The following is a 17,627-nucleotide window of genomic DNA, read 5'->3' as shown; positions in this document are numbered from 1 at the left end:
TAACCCACTGAGCCGCAACAGGAACTAGATACCTTTTCTTTAATTGTAAAAAATCTAAGTACCTAATTATAACTATGCTAAAAAATGGCAGAAATGTAGAGTTCCCATTGTGGTTCAGCAGTTAGCAAACCCGATTAGCATCCATGAGGACGCAGGTTCAATCCCTGGCCTTGCCCAGTGGGTTGGGGATCTGGCATTGCTGTGAGCCGTGGCACAGGCTGGCGGCTACAGCTCCGATTGGACCCCTAGCCTGGGAACCTCCATAAACCACATGTGCGGCCCTAAAGAGCCAAAAAAAACAAACAAAAAAAAAAGGCAGAAATGTTGGTTCTCTTCAAGTTGTGGTAACTTTGGGTGATTTTCAAAGAGTAGCTAGCTTTTATTCCTATAATTAAAGAAAAAAATGAAAAAATGTCTATTTGCTCTCAAAATGTAAAATCATAAGTTCCTTTGTATCCAAAACACCAACACGTTAGCATATAAGACGTTAAAATAAAATCTAAGGAAGTTCCCGTCGTGGCTTAACGAATCCGACTAGGAACCATGAGGTTGCGGGTTAACGAATCCGACTAGGAACCATGGTTAACGAATCCGACTAGGAACCATGAGGTTGCGGGTTCGGCACCTGCCCTTGCTCAGTGGGTTAACGATCCGGTGTTGCCGTGAGCTGTGGTGTAGGTTGCAGACACGGCTCGGATCCTGCGTTGCTGTGGCTCTGGCGTAGGCTGGTGGTTACGGCTCCAATTCGACCCCTAGCCTGGGAACCTCCATATGCCGTGGGAGCGGCCCAAGAAATAGCAAAAAAAAAAAAAAAGACAATAAATAAATAATAAAATAAAATCTAAGGAGTTCCCATCATGGCTCAGTGGAAACGAATCTGACTGGCATCCATGAGGACACAGGTTCCATCCCTGGCCTCATTCAGTGGGTTAGGAATCCGATGTTGTCATGAGCTGTGGTGGAGGTCCCATATGCAGCTTGGATCCCGTGTTGCTGTGGCTGTGGCACAAGCCAGCAGCTGTAGCTCCTATTTGACCCTTAGTTTGGGAACCTCCATATTCGGAGGATGTGGCCCTTAAAAAACCCCAATTATTTATTTATTTATTTTGCTTTTTAGGGCCACATCCGAGGAGTGTGGAGGTTCCCAGGCTAGGGGTCCAATCAGAGAGCTACAGCTGCTGGCCTATGCCACAGCTCACAGCAACACCAGATCCTTAACCCACTGAGCGAGGCCAGGAATCGAACCTATGTCCTTATGGGTCCTACTCGGATTCCTTTCCACTGTGCCACTACAGAACTCCTGCAACCATGTTTTAGAAAAAACACATATTTAGGATGCACTTCGTAACAGTCTCCATAAAGACTTTTAGATTTTTCAATAAATTTATTCTAAGTACTTTTCATTTTCTGATGCGCCTATAGACTGAATCTTTTATTTTTTTTGGCAGCTCCACAGCATGCGGAAGTTCCTAGGCCAGGGACTGAACCCATACCATAGTAGTGACCAGAGCCACAGCAGTGACAACACTGGATCTTTAACCTGCTAGGCCACCAGGGAATTCCTATAAACAGAATCTTAAAGTTATGTTTGCAATAGACTACACAGGTTTTTGAGGATTTTTTTGGTCTTTTGTCTTTTTTTAGAGCTGCACCCGAGGCATATGGAGGTTGGCAGGCTAGGGGTCAAATCGGAGCTACAGCTGCCAGCCAACACCACAGCCACAGAAACACTGGATACAAGCCAAGCCTGCAACCTACACCACGCTCAGGGCAACGTGGGATCCTTAACCCACTGAGTGAGGCTAGGGATCAAACCCACAACCTCATGGTTACTAGGCAGATTCGTTTCTGCTGCACCACGACAGGAACTCCCAGACTGTGTAGTTTTTGATACCAACCATATTTGCTAAACTATTATTAATATTAAAAATGTATGTCTGAACTCTTGGTCTTTCTATATAATTATTCCACCTCTGAACAACAATAGCTTCTTTTTATTTCCTTGCCAAGGTTATAATCTTTTATTTCCTTCCATTGTCTTACTGTACAGACTGAAACCTACACTGAATAGAGGTGGTAAACAGCAGGCTACCTTTGTGTTTTCCTGGTCTTAAAAGGGGAATGATTGCTATTATCTACCATTAAGTATGACATCATCTCGTATAGGTCTTTTGGCAGATATCCTTAAACAGGTTAAGTTTCTATTCCTATTTTATTAAGAATTATTCCCATGCTTTTCATATTTAAATAGTAAATAAGTTAACTTGCATTGATTCACTGTCTAGTATTAAACCAGCAATGTATTCCTGGAAATGTCATTTTTCTTTTCTTTCCCTCTCCTTTCCTGTTTTTTTTTTTTTTTTTTGGCCACGCCCTTGGCACACAGAAATTCCCAGGCCGGAGTTCCCATCGTGGCGCAGTGGTTAACGAATCCGACTAGGAACCATGAGGTTGCGGGTTCGGTCCCTGCCCTTGCTCAGTGGGTTAACGATCCGGCGTTGCCGTGAGCTGTGGTGTAGGTTGCAGATGCAGCTCGGATCCTGCGTTGCTGTGGCTCTGGCGTAGGCCGGTGGATACAGCTCCGATTCAACCCCTAGCCTGGGAACCTCCATATGCCGCGGGAGCGGCCCAAGAAATAGCAACAACAACAACAACAACAACAACAAAAGACAAAAAAAAAAAAAAAAAAAGAAAGAAATTCCCAGGCCAAAGATCAAACCCACATGGACAGTAGTAATCAGAGCCACAGCAGTGATAGACAGTGCTGGATCTTCAACCCACTGAACCACCAAGGAACTCCAGCCTTTCTTTCTTCTTTAACTGAAGTACAGTTGATATACAACATTATAGAAATTACAAGTGTACGATATAATGATACAAAATTTTTAAAGGTTATATTCTAGGAGTTCCCGTCGTGGCTCAGTGGGTTAACAATCTGATAAGAATCCGACTAGTTTTCATGAGGATGTGGGTTTGATTCCTGGCCTCACTCAGTGGGTGAAGGATTCAACATTGCCGCAAGCTTTGGCACAGTTCACAGATGCAGCTTGGATCTAGTGTTGCTGTGGCTAAGGTACAAGCTGGCAGCTGCAGCTCTGATTTGACCCCTAGCCAGGGAACTTCCATATGACATGGGTGTGGCCCTAAAAGGAAAAAAAATAAAACTAAATTTAAAAAAAAAACAAAGGTTATATTCCATTTACAGTTGTTGTAATATATTTTCTATATTCTCCATGTTGTATAAAACATCCTTGTGGCTTAATTAATTAATTATTTATGGCCATACCAATGGCATGCAGAAGTTCCTGGGCCAGAGATGAAATCTGTGCCGCAGCAGTAACCAGAGCCATAGCAGTGACAATGCTAGATACTTAACCCACTGAACCACAAGGGAAATATCCCTATAGCTTATTTTATATTTAATAGCTTGTAGCTCTTAATCCCCTATTCCTATTACTTCTCCTCCCCCTTCCCTTCTCACTGGTACCACTAGAAACCAGTCTGTGAGTCTGCTTTGTTTTTGCTATAGATCTGCCACTTTAGGTATATTTTCAATCTTTCTTTTTTTTCTGATACAGTATTTAATGCCTTCTGAATATTGTTTCAGCCATATCTCAGAAGTTCTGATGTATAATACTTTCAATTCTATATTTCCATCAAGATTTACTCTTTCGGAGTTCCCACTGTGGCTCAGCAGATTAAGAACCCAACACAGTGTCTGTGAGGATGTGGGTTCAATTCCTGGCCTCACTCAGTGGGTTAAGGACCCAGCATTGCTGCAAGCTGTGGTGTAGTTCACAGATGTGGCTCAGATCCAGTGTTGCTATGGTTGTGGCATAGGCCATAGGTGTAGCTCCGATTAGACTCTAATCTAGAACTTCCATACGCCACAGACGCGGCCATAAAAATAAAAAAAGCTTTTATTCTTTAACCAGTTATTTAGTAGTTTTGCTTTTTTTTTTCTTTTTGGGGCTTCACTTGGGGCATATGGAAGTTCCCGCTAGGGGTCGAGTCAGATCTGCAACTGCCGGCCACAGCCACAGGCACAGCCATAGAGACACAGGATCTTAGCTGCATCTGTGACCTACACCACAGCTCATGGCAACGCCAGACCCTTAACCCACTGAGCAAGGCCAGGGATCGAACCCACATCCTCATGGATACTAGTCAGGTTCATTACCGCTGAGCCACAGTGGGAACTCCGTAGTAGTTTTTTTTAATTTTCAAACACTTTAGTGATCTTTCTGTTAATTATTTTAAATTGAAGGTAAAATTCATGTTAAAATTAACCGTTTTAAAGTGTACATTAGGAGTTGGATCTAGTGTTGCTATGGCTGTGGTGGCAGGGTGGCAGCTGCAGCTCCAATGCAACCCCTAGTCTGGGAACTTCCATATGGCACAGGTATGGATGCAGCTTTAAAAAAAAAAAAAAGTGGGGAGTTCCCGTCGTGGCGCAGTGGTTAACAAATCCGCCTAGGAACCGTGAACTTGAGGGTTCAATCCCTGCCCTTGCTCAGTGGGTTAACAATCCGGTATTGCCGTGAGCTGTGGTATAGGTTGCAGACATGGCTCGGATCCCGCTTTGCTGTGGCTCTGGCGTAGGCTGGTGGCTACAGCTCTGATTCGACCCCTAGCCTGGGAACCTCCATATGCCGTGGCAGCAGCCCAAGAAATAGCAAAAAAGACAAAAAAAAAAAGTGTATATTTAGTACAGTCACAAAGTTGTGCAACCATCACTTCTACCTAGTTTGTTGTTGATGTATAGAATTCTTTATACATTCATTCTAGAGACTAGACTTTATCTGTATTAAATTTTAATTCACTAGTTTCTCAGTTTAAATTTTTGCTTTTAAATTCACCAGTTTATTCTTACCAAAAGCCCCTACATGTTTTTGAAGTCTAAACTGCAGTTCATCAACTCTTCCTGCTGCTAGAGGGACACTGTAGGGCAACTAAATTCACCTCATCATTGACTACCTGACTTGTGTTTTCTGTACAGTAGAGAAGAAATATAAAACACAAACTGGGAAAAAGAGGGGGAGGGGGGATGATCTAGATGCCACACTGTAAACTCCATTAATGAGGATGACCTTTTAGGGGACTCGCTTTTCTCATGTGAATCTAAACCAAAAGAAAAGGGAGCCCAATTGATTAATTTTGAGAAAATGAGAAGATGGAAATCCGAGCCAACAAGATAAAACAGGCTTCACAAGTCTCTTCATGCCAGCCAGAAATCTAAGGTACATGCACATCTCTCTTATTTTCACTTTACATCAGGCTCAGATCATCTGGACAGTTTTCTTTTTTTTTTTTCTCTTCCTTCCATCCTTCTTTCTTTTTTGCTTATAGGGCCGCACCTGCTGCATGGAAGTTCCCAGGCTAGGGGTCAAATTGGAGCTACAGCTGCCAGCCCACACCACAGCCACAGCAACACAGGATCCGAGCCACACCTGCAAACTATGCCACAGCTCACGGCAACACCAGATCCCTGACTCACTGAGCGAGACCAGGGATCAAACCTATATCCTCATGGATACTAGTCGGATTTGTTTCCGCTGCACTACAACAGGAACTCCCTGGACAGTTTTCATGCAGAGCTGATGCACAAAATTTTGATAAGTAGTAGGTTCTATGAACAAAAACCATTGGCATGAAGCAGGTGGTCAATAAATAAACTGATAAATAGTCACGTTCACTTACTTTTCAATATCTCCAGTGTTTGTTGGCTTGTTCTTATTTTTCTTTTGTGACTTTGTTGTGACTGGATCAGATTTTTTGGAATTCAAGGGCAATGCCAAGACACTTCCGCCACAGAAATTGTTCTTCAACAACAGAAAAAGCATAAAACAATTTTAAAATAAAATAAGCTACTGATTTGATTAATTCAGAATCCACAATAGACATTTAAGGAATTATGCTCATGTGTAAATTCCATACAACCTTTGACTAATACTGACCATGCAAAAATTAGTATAAATGAGATTGAGTTTATCTTAGTTGGTCTAAATTACGTTTTCATCTACATTATAAACACAAATATGGTGATACTAATCTTGTTAGCTGAAAATCTCTGCTAATTTCTCTAATGACTAATTTCATATATTTATAACTACATTAATCTGTAGAATAAAATTCAATGAGCTGTGGCTTTACCTGGAATAAAAGTTATTTTATGTAAAATAATTTTCATTTGGAGATTTAAGGGCATACCAATAAATACCAAGAATATTTACTTGCTATACCAGTCTCTCAATACATCACTGGAAAAATTAATATACTTGGTGGTTAGACATTTGGCCTTGGACCACCAAACTTTTACAAGTAAACAAAAATTATTCTAAAATATCAATTGATCTGCTCCTATAATCCTAAGAGAAAATGAGAAGAATCCACTTGTTATGCTATTAGTCTGTCTCTTGCTTAATTTCCCAGTTGTGTACCATTCCAAAGCTATTCCACTTACATTTTAAAAGGAAATATATTTTTAAAAGGGCATATAGGAGTTCCCTTGTGGCTCCAGTGTTATTCACTGCTGTGGCTTGGGTTTGATCCCTGGCCCAGGAACTTCCACATGCTCTCCCCCAAAAGCATACAATCTAAAATTTGGGTATATTATTATGAATGATAGGCCTTTCAAAAATGGGAGAGAAAAAAAAACAAACTCTCTGTATATACTTCATTTTGATAAGTATATTTTAAGATATTTGTTTGAAAGCAGAGGAACTGTTTAACTTAGAGATTCTGAAAACTGAATACCTATCAGACTTCCCTAGATGCCTCTGGGATTGGTATTCCCTAACCTCATCCCCAGAGATTTTGATTCAGTAGATTTAGAACAGGTATAGGAGTTTGTATTTTAAGAGAACTCCAGGAGTTCCCGTCATGGCTCAGCAGAAATGAATATGACTAGCATCCATGAAGACACAGGTTCAATCCCGGGCCTCACTCAGTGAGTTAAGGATCTGGTATTGCCATGAGCTGTGGTGTAGGTCGCAGATGCGGCTTGGATCCTGAGTTGCTATGGCTCTGGCAGAGGCCCGCGGCTATAGCTCTGATTCAATCCCTAGCCTGGGAACCTCCATATGCTGAGGGTTCGGTCCTAAAAAGACAAAAACTATATAAATAAAAGAACTCCAAGTGATTCTGACAGGTTTTTTCAAATCGCTGGGTCCCATGGTATCCTTTGGTCTTTCTTTCTTTTTTTTTTTTTTTTTTTAGCTTTTTAGGGCCACATCCTCAAAAAACCCTCAGAGTTTGGAAGCTCCCAGAGTAAGGGTCGAATCAGAGTTGCAGCTGCCAGCCACAGCCACGCCAGAACTGAGCTGCATCCAGGACCTACACCTACTCCAAAGCTCATGGCAATGCTGGATCCTTAAACTGCTGAGCGAGGCCAGGAATCAAACCTGCATCCTCATGGATATTAGTTGGGTTTGTTATCATTGAACACAACGGGAACTCTCTATCACCTCTTCTTTAATTCCTGTCCCCTAGGCAGTAATTTAACTATAGCAAAATAACAAAATACAGGTTTAATATGTTACTTAAGAATTTAGGAGTTCCTGTCGTGGCGCAGTGGTTAACGAATCCGACTAGGAACCATGAGGTTGCGGGTTCGGTCCCTGCTCTTGCTCAGTGGGTTAATGATCCGGCGCTGCCGTAAGCTGTGGTGTAGGTTGCAGATGCAGCTCGGATCCTGCGTTGCTGTGGCTCTGGCGTAGGCCGGCGGCTACAACTCCGATTAGACCCCTAGCCTGGGAACCTCCATATGCCGCAGGAGCGGCCCAAAAAAATGGCAAAAAGACCAAAAAAAAAAAAAAAAGAATTTAATGTGCTTCACTTTCAAAAAGTGATCTGGGAGTTCCAGATCAGTGGGTTATGAACCCTCCTAGTATCCACGAGGATGTGGGTTCAATCCCTGGCCTTGCTCAGTGGGTTAAGGATCTGGCATTGTCATGAGCTGCGATGAAGCTCCAATTCAACTCCTAGCCTAGGAATTTCCATAGGCTTCAGGTGAGGCCCGAAAAAGATTAAAAAAAAAAAAAAAAAAAGAATTATAGATAGATTATATGTAGTAATAAAAAAATGTCTTAAGAAATATTGAGTGAAAAAGGTTAGGAAAAAAGTGTTATTCATACATCCTTTATAGGTGGAAAAAAAAAGTCATAAGAAACTATTAATACTGCTCACCTTTGGGGAAAGCCCTGATATAATGGAACAGAAATGAGGGTAGAGAATTGAGAGGGGGAAAGGGCATTTTTCACTCAATAGCCTTCCTACATAATTAAACTTACTTTTTAATACGTTATTAAACGTATTAAAAAAAGGTTTTTTTTTTTTTAAGTATATTTGGGTTAGAGCAAGAATGTAATGATATGTGTTTTTTTGCTTTTTAGAGCTGTACCTGAGTCATAAAGAAGTTCCCAGGCTAGAGGTTGAACTGGAACTACAGCTGCTGGCCTACACCACAGCCACAGCAATGTGGGATCCTTAACCCACTGAATGAAGCCAGGGACCAAACCCAAGTCCTCATGGATGCTAGTCGGATTTGTTTCCACTGCTCTACAATGGGAACTCCTTCCAAAAAATGTTAAGGAGAGCAAATATGTCAGAAATAGTTTCTAGTTACGGTGAACACTTCTTTAGATTGTTTAAAATCACACATTCAAAGCAATAGGAACATTAAGCCAAAGTTTTTTCTTAAAACTTACAATTTGAAGACTTAGCTTTCTTGCCAGCTCTTCATCACGTTTCAGCTGTTCTTCCATCTCCCTTTGCCTATTTTCTGCCTGTCGTTTTTCTTCTTCTTCCTCCTCTGCCAATAACCTCTGTATATATTCTTCACTGGCTTTGTTTTCTTCTTCCTCATTGGCTCGTCGCTCTGCCTCTACCTTAAAAATGATTAATAACTGACAATCCTTCTCTGAACTTTTTAGTACACATGCAAATATTTTTAGTACACACGCAAATTTTTTTTGTGTGTACAATTTTATTTTTTTCTATTATAGGCGACGTACAATGTTCTGTCAACTTCTGCTATACAGCAAAGTGGCCCAGTCATACACACACACACACATATATACACACATGTACACACACATACACACATTCTTTTTCTCACATTATTTTCCATCATGTTCCATCACAAGTGACTAGATATAGTTCCCTGTGCTATACAGCAGGATCTCATTGCTCATCCACCCTAAATGCAATAGTTTGCATCTACTAACCCCAGACTCCCAGTCCATCCCCCTCTCCTTTGGCAACCACAAGTCTGTTCTCCAAGTCCATGAATTTGTTTCTGTTCTGTAGATAGGTTCGTTTGTGCCATATATTAGATTCCAGATATAAGTGATATCATATGGTATTTGTCCTTCTCTGACTTACTTCACTTAGTATGAGAGTCTCTAGTTTCATCCACGTCGTATGCAATATTTCTTAATAAAAATAGTAAATGTATAAAAAATACAGCAGAGAATTTTTCCAAAAAAGAGTACCTACCTTGCTTATCTCCTCTTCATATTCTCTTCTTAATTCCCCAGGTTTACTTAATAGGCGGACTGGTTGATGGTCATCAACTGTTTAAGATCAAGAAAGAAAATAATATTATAGGCAACAAAGAATTCTATGGCTAGCTGCTTTGCTTTTCCATTAAACCTGTATTAATACAAAATGCAAAATTAAAATAAATGTGTAATTATTAACAGCTATTGCAATATCATTTTATGAAATTTCTTTTGAAAAGAAAGGCCAGAGGTCTTCTGGTTCAAAATGGCATATGAATACATACACTTAGCTCTTGCCCAAGAGGTCATTAAAATAACAGTAAAAGGGGGTTAGAGGGAGGGGGAATTGGGGAGCTATCGTGTAATGGGCACAATTTCAATTGCAAAAGATAAAAAAGTTCTGGAGATGGTTGCACACCAGTATGATGTACTTAATGCCACTTAACTGTATATTTAAAAATGGTAAACTTTATGTTATGTAAATTTTACATTACACAAAATGATAAAAAGTAAATCACTTTATACGTACTTACAATAAAAACTAGCTAAAATAATTTAGAAAAAGAACAATGAGGGAGCTGTCACTGTGGCTCAGTGGGTTAAGAATCTGACTAGTATCCATGAGGATCCAGGTTTGATCCCTAGCGTTGCTCAGTGGATTAAGGATCTGGCATTGCCATGAGCTGTGGTGTAGGTCTCAGACAAAGCTAAGATCTGGCATTGCTGTGGCTATGGCAGCTCCAACTTAACCCCTAGACTGGGAACTTCCTTATGCTGCAGTTGTGGCCCTAAAAAGCAAAAAAAGGAAAAGAAAACAATGAAAAAGGATTTACTATACTAGATTTCAAAACATATAATTAAAAAGAATTAAATTAAGAAAGGATGATACTGACATAGCTATCGAGAAACAGTTAAAAGAGTTCCCTGGTGGCCTAATGGTTAAGGCTTTAGCTTTGTCACTGCTGTGGCTTGAGTTTGATTCCTGGCCCAGGAACTTCCACACGCCACAGGCAGAGTCAAAAAAAAAAAAAAATTTTTTTTTTTTTAAATTGAAAAGCACATTAAAAAAAAAAGAAACAGTTGAAAACATAGATACACTGGGAGTACAGTGGAAATGAATCCAACTAGGAACCATGAGGTTGCGGGTTCAATTCTTGGCCTCGTTCAGTGGGTTAAAGATCTGGTGTTGCTGTGGGCTGTGGTGTAGGTCGCAGACGTATTTCGGATCTGATCTTGCTATGGCATAGGCCTCGGCTACAGCTGATTCAACCCTGAGTCTGGGAATCTCCACATGCTGCGGGTGTGGCCCAAAAAAGCAAACAAACAAACATACATACATTACTATATGTAAAATAGATAACCAACAAGAATCTACTGTATAAGCATAGGGGACTATACTCAATATTTTGTAATAAATTATATGAGAAAAGAATCAGAAAAAAATATGTATACTTATAACTTAATCACTTTGCTGTAGCTCTGAAACTAACACAACAATGTAAATCAACTATACTTAAAAAAAATTATTACAAAAAAAGTTAAAAAAAAAATGAAAACTACAAAACGGCTCTGAAAAACAAGCATTTCATTAGGGCAACAGTATGCAATGAGGATATATCATTTCTCAAGCAGAGTAGTTCTGTCAACTCCCAGAAGAAAAAAAAGATGCCTATCTTGTACAACACTCAGATTCCAGGTGAATTAAAAAAAAAATTAGGAGTTCCCATAGTGGCGAGTGGTGCAGTGGTTAACAAATCTGACTAGGAACCAAGAGGTTGCAGGTTCGATCCCTGGCCTTGCTCAGTGGGTTAAGGATCCTGCGTTGCCCTGAGCGGTGGTGTAGTTTGCAGACGCGGCTCGGATCCCATGTTGCTGTGGCTCTGGCAAAGGCCAGAGGTTACAGCTACGACTCGACCCCTAGCCTAGGAACCTTCATATGCCGTGGGAATGGCCCTGGAAAAGGCAAAAAAAGGGCAAATAAATAAATAAATAAATATTAATGGAAACTATAAATAACTGAAGAAAATATAAGCAATAAATTCAAAATCTTAAGATAGGGTAGATTTCCTAAAAAACAAAAACAAAAAACAGAAATCCCAAAACAAAACTTGTATATAAGGATAAACATCACACAGTTAAAATAAACAGAAAGAAGTTATTAGCAAATATATAAATCAATAGAGAATTAATATCCAGAATATAACAAGAACTTCTACACATTGAGATAAACACACTACAACAATGGGCAAAGGAAAGGAACATGCAATTTTACAGAAGATGCTTAATTACTCTACAGCATGCAGAGAATGGTAATTTTTTTAAAAAATTTTAATGTAACTACTGAGATTTTTAAAGTTTACTGATTTGTGCACAGATAAATCTAAACTAAGGTTAGTAACTTTTTCAAAGACACAACAAATTTAAATTGCCTTAATATGCTTCCAGTATCTACATGCAGCAAGTATTTGCTATTTGTGAACTATTTCTTTCCCTTTTTTTTGCTTTTTAGGGCTGCACTCCAGGAATATGGAAGTTCCCAGGCTAGGGATCAAACTGGAACTGCAGCTGCTGGCCTATGCCATAGCCCATAGCACCAGAGCCACAGCGTGTCTGCGACCTACACCACAGCTCACAGCAACGCTAGATCCTCAACCCACTGAGTGGGGCCAGAGACCGAACCTGTATCCTCATGGATACTAGTCGGGTTCACTGCCACTGAGCCACAACAGGAACTCCAAATTTTCCTCTTTTATGAAGATACCAGTCATAATGGGTTAGGGCCCATCCATTAATGGCCTTAACTTGATCACCTCTGTAAAGGCCTCATTTCCAAATAAGCTCACATTCAGAAGTATGGACTTCAATCTATCTTTTTGTTATGTTACATGTAACAATATGTAATGTAACCTCAGTGAAAAACTACAAACCACTACTGAGAGAAATATGGAGAGATATAATATTTATTTTCATGGGTAGAGGGCTCTGTATGTTATTTTGTCAATTCTCCCCGATTTGATCTTTAGCATCAATGCAACCACAATTAAACTCCCACAAGGCTTTCAGTAGAAACTGACAGATTGATTAAAAAATTTACATGGAATTAGAAAGGACTTAGAATACTCAAAGTAAACATGAAACAGTTGGAGAACTACCACTGTGTGCCTTGGAGGTTTACTATTACTGGCCTAGGCTCTTGGAGTATTCAATCAATAGAAATTGATAAGAGGCCAGACACAAGGGAGTGAGAACAAGTTAACCTGTACCCTTGTTTGCTCCCTGAGGGGTAGGTTAGGTAGGTGATCTGCTCACTACATTGGTGGTGCTGTAGTACAAGGATCATGCATAATACCCTCCTTTTGCTCCTCAAAAGTAGCAGTTGGGGGAGGGGGTCGGTGGGAGTCAATCTACAGGCCTTTGAAGAATAGGACTGTTTCCTGACCAAAATAAATGGGAAAATAGTGGTTTGAAAAGAAAAACAAACAAAAAAAGTGGCCGTTGGGTTTTGGCCTTTTTGTATTGTATTGCTCACAATTTGCCCCAAGTGTACACGCATGTAGTTATTTTTAGTCCCTTATTGATTTTTCTGGCATTTGTTGCTGGAGGCGAAGTTTGTCCAGGTGCAAGTACTACAATAAAGAGTCCCAGGTTCCAGTCTATCTCAGTACCATAAAGCTACGGTAATCAAGACACTGTGATTTAACATTAAAATCAACAAATCAATCAATGGAATAGAAGAGATCCACACAAGGAAAACCTCCACAAGAGATATAGGAATAACTGATATTCATAAGGAAAAAATTAACCTCAACCTCTATCTCACACTATTCAAAACTTAATTTGAAATGGACAATAGGCCTAAATATAAGGCTTAAGCTATAAAGCTTTTAGGGAAAAAAAAGGGAATATTTTCATATTCCTATACAGAGTCTTCTTAGATAGGACACAAAGTAACAGCCATAAGAAGAAAACTTTATGAATTAGACTTCATGAAAATTAAAAATTACAGCTCATCAAAAGACACAGTTTTAAAAATGAATATGCAAATCACAGAAAATACTCACAAAACATATCTGGCAAAGTACTGATATATAACAAACACATACACAGAACTCCTGGAGTTCCCACTGGGGCTCAGCAGGTTAAGGATCCAGCATTGCTGCAAGCTGTGGCATAGGATGGAGTTGCAGCTCCAATTTGACTCCTGGCCCAGGAACATCTGTCACACGTGAGGCAATTAAAACAAACAAACAAACAAACAAAAAGCCCAAAGAACTCCTGCAACTCAATGATATGAAGAGAAGAAAAAGGGAAAAAGATTCAAGCAGGCACTTCCATGGAAGATATACAAATGGTCGGCCAATGAAAAACAAAAGACTCAACATCATTAGTTACCTGAGAAATACAAATTAAAACTACAAGGAGATAGTACTACTACAAATCCATCAGAACAATTAAAATGAAAAAGATAGGTAATAGCAAATGTTGGTAAAAATGTTCTAAGTTAACTGAAGGATCCCCTCCAAATTTGCATCAAAACCCTAATTCAATGTCATAGTATCTGGAGGTGGGGCCTTTGGGAGGTCATGAGGCGTAGAGACCTCAACAATGGCATTAGCACCCTTATAACATACCAGAGAGCTAGTTAGCTCTTCGTTATGTGAGAACATAATAAGCGGGCCCACACTAGGAACCCAATTAGCCAGCACCTTGGTCTTAGACGGCCCAGCTTGGGAACTGAGAAATAAATTTATACTGTTTAAGCAACCCAACCTATATACTTTGTTACAATTAACACAAATGTGCAGAAACCAGAAAGTGTGTACATTGTTGCCGCAATTAGAAAATAATACAACCACTTTGGAAAATGATCTGGTAATTTATTTCTTTGTCTTTTTAGCACTGCACCTGCAGCATATGGAAGTTCCCGGCCTAGGGGTGGAATCAAAGCTGCAGCTGCTGGCCTACAAAACAGCCACAGCACCACCAGACCCAAGCCATATCTGTGAACTTCACTGCAGCTCACAGCAATGACAGATCCTTAACCCAATGAGAGAGGCCAGAGATCAAACCTGCATCCTCATGGATACTAGTCTGGTTCTTAACCTGTTAAGCCACAACAGGAACTCCCTGTAGTTTATTTTACAATCAAATGTATACCTACTCTATAACTGAGCAATTCCACCCATAAGTATTTGCTCAAGGGGAAAAAAAAAAGAATACATGACCACAAAAATAAACTTGTATAAGAATCTTCACAGCGGAGTTTCCATCATGGCTTAGTGGTAATGAACCCAACTAGTATCCATGAGGACTTGGGTTCAATCCCTGGCCTTGCTCAGTGGGTTAAAAATCCCGCATTGCTGTGGCTGAGGTGTAGGCTGGCAGCTACAGCTCTGATTCGACCCCTAGCCTGGGAACTTCCATATGCCGCAGGTGCAGCTGTAAAAAGACAAAAAAAAAAAAAAAAAAAAAGTCTTCACAGCAACTTTATTCATAATAGCCAAAAGCTGGGACCACGAACTGGAGAACAACCAACAAAATACAGAATGATACTTAAAAAGAAATAAACTACTATGAAAATAAATTATATAAACCATAACATAAACTACTATAAAATAAACCACAACAGGGATGAATGTGGAACATTATACTAAGTAAAAGAACCTTGCATCAAAGATTTTTGCATGGTGGAGTTCTCATTGTGGTGAAGCAGAAACAAATCCAACTAGCATCCATGAGGAGGCGGGTTTGATCCCTCGCCCTGCTCAGTGGATCAAAGATTGGGCACTGCCGTGAACTGTGGTGTAGGTTACAGAAGTAGCTCGGATCTGGTGTTGCTGTGGCTGTGGCGTAGGCCAGCAGCTGTAGCTCTGATTCGACCCCTAGCCTGGGAACTTCCATATGCCAAAGGCACAGCCCTAAAAAAAGCAAAAAAAAAAAAAAAAAAAAAAAAAAAAAAAAAAAAGATTTGCATATTTTAGGAATTCTCTTGTGATACAGAGGGTTAAGGATCCTGCCTTGTCACTGCAGTGGCTTGGATCACAGCTGTGGTGCAGGTTCAGCCTCTGGCCTGGGAAATTCCACATGCCACAGGTGCAGCCAAAAAAAAAAAAAAAAAAAAAAAAAGATTTGTACATTTCAACTATATGTAAATTTTACATTGGAAGAAAAAAGCTATAAGCTAAACTTTTTTTTTTTTGGTCTTTTTAACACAGCCACAGCAACACCAGATTCAAGCCGCATCTGCAACCTACAGCACAGCTGACAGCAACAGCAGATCCTTAACCCACTGAGCTAGGACAGGAATTGAACCTGCATCCTCATGGATACTAGTCAGATTCATTTCCACTGAGCCATGATGGGAACTCCAGCTATAAGCTCATCATGATCTCTAACTGTATATATCTTTAAGGGGAAATGGAAAAAAGATTGATGGGTGGATAGATGAAAAGACATACGACAACAAACAGTTAACTGTCGCATCTGATTATGGGTATGTGAGATTTCACCATAAAATTCTTTCAACTTTTCCATATATTAAAACCTTTTCATAATAAAATGCTGAAAAAAGTATTCTACCAAAGTTTCTTTAAAAAAGAAAGAAAGAAAAGGAAAAACCAAGTGTTGGCAAGGATGTGATGCAACTACAACTCTCATACACTACTGGTAGCAACATCAATTAGTAAAACCATTTTGATGCAGCTTGACAGTATCTCCTGAGGCTTACTGTACCTGTAACACCCACCAAGGGATGGTCATAGGCTCTACTAAACATTCAAACCCAGAAAAGGACCATAAGGCCACATTTGGCATCAATCTAACAGCATGAAAGCAAGAAAGCCAGGTAACCCTTGCTCCACAGAAGCCAAAATCTTTTGTAGCAGCAATACAGGCACAGGTTCCCCACAAGGAACGTTCCCAGTTACCACAGTCACTACACTCAAGAGAAGCACAAAGCACAGTATCCCAATCAGTACTATCATTCCTCCCAATTGAGGGGCAATTTTCTTTTTCTTTTTTTGGTCTTTTAAGGCCATGCCTGCAGCGTATGGAGATTCCCAGGCTATGGGTCGAATTGGAGCTGTAGCTGCTGGCCTACGCCACAGCCACAGCCACGCCAGATCCAAGCCACATCTGTGACCTACACCACAGCTCACAGCAATGCAGGATCCTTAACCAGCTGAGCAAGGCCAGGGATCGAACCTGCATCCTTATGGATGCTTGTCAGATTCTTTTCTGCTGAGCCATGTCGGGCCACGAAGGGAACTCCAGTGGGGCAATTTTCAATCAGGATAATATTTACCAGAAGCAATGCTACTTAGTAACCTCATTGATAGTCTTACCCTCATTAGGTTTGGGAAGGAACAAAGCTAGAGATTTAATCAAAGGACATATTCTCATTAGCACAGAAAAGGATTTAACTCTTTATCTACATTCTATGACCCGCAAATTCCACCCTATATCCAACAGAAATGTAGACATATGTTCACCAAAATACAAGTATAAAAATGTTCACAATGGCACTCTTCATAATAGCCAAAGAGAACACAAAATTTTTCACTATTTACTATCAATACAACACAGTAATCAGTATGTGCTGGTTACATAGACATGTTCACTTTGAAAATTCACTGTTATGATGTGCACATTTTTACATGTATGTTATACTTCAATAAAATCTACATGAAAAGCAAAGTGAAGAGGATCAACTTCCAGAACGGCAGAGTAAGGAGAGCTCACACACCTGTTTTTTCAACAATACAGGCATAACCGGAGAAAGTATTAAAAACTGGTTGAATTAAAGGCCCTTGGAAGCTGTCCTATGAGCATAGAGCAAAAGAAGAAATACTTCCCTCCCACCCCAAAACTACTAAAGCTCAGTAAGAAAAGTAAAAATTTGCAGCACTTCAGCCACAACCTGCTCTCCCCCTACCAAACTCAACAAGAGGCAAGCTCCACTCCAAGTGGGTGTGGCCAAGACAAGGCTCCTAGTCTCCCCAGCTCCCAGATAGCATCCCTCCAGGAGGGCAGACTATCAGCACTTCTTAAGGCTTCCAGCTCAGTCCTTGTTGCAGAGCTGAGTGGAGCTGACCATGGGCTCCCTCCTCCATTCCCTTCCCACTC

General features: G+C 40.2%; 1 protein-coding gene across 4 annotated transcripts in view; it reads right to left on the bottom strand.

Annotated features, from left to right (window-relative positions):
• RNF168 (ring finger protein 168) overlaps window positions 1–17,627 on the bottom strand; it is a 33,720-nt gene that overhangs the window by 13,282 nt on the left and 2,811 nt on the right. For all 4 annotated transcript variants that reach the window (XM_021070159.1, XM_021070157.1, XM_021070160.1 and 1 more), the window contains exons 3-5: window positions 9,499–9,575; window positions 8,709–8,888; window positions 5,701–5,822 (exon numbers count right to left, since the gene is read on the bottom strand). In XM_021070159.1, the coding sequence (XP_020925818.1) occupies window positions 5,701–5,822; window positions 8,709–8,888; window positions 9,499–9,575 (379 nt within the window). The remainder of the gene's footprint in view (window positions 1–5,700; window positions 5,823–8,708; window positions 8,889–9,498; window positions 9,576–17,627) is intronic.

Source organism: Sus scrofa, chromosome 13 (genome assembly GCF_000003025.6).
Source record: "Sus scrofa isolate TJ Tabasco breed Duroc chromosome 13, Sscrofa11.1, whole genome shotgun sequence".
In the NCBI taxonomy this organism is placed as follows: Eukaryota; Metazoa; Chordata; class Mammalia; order Artiodactyla; family Suidae; genus Sus; species Sus scrofa.
This window is presented reverse-complemented; position numbering and strand designations above follow the sequence as displayed.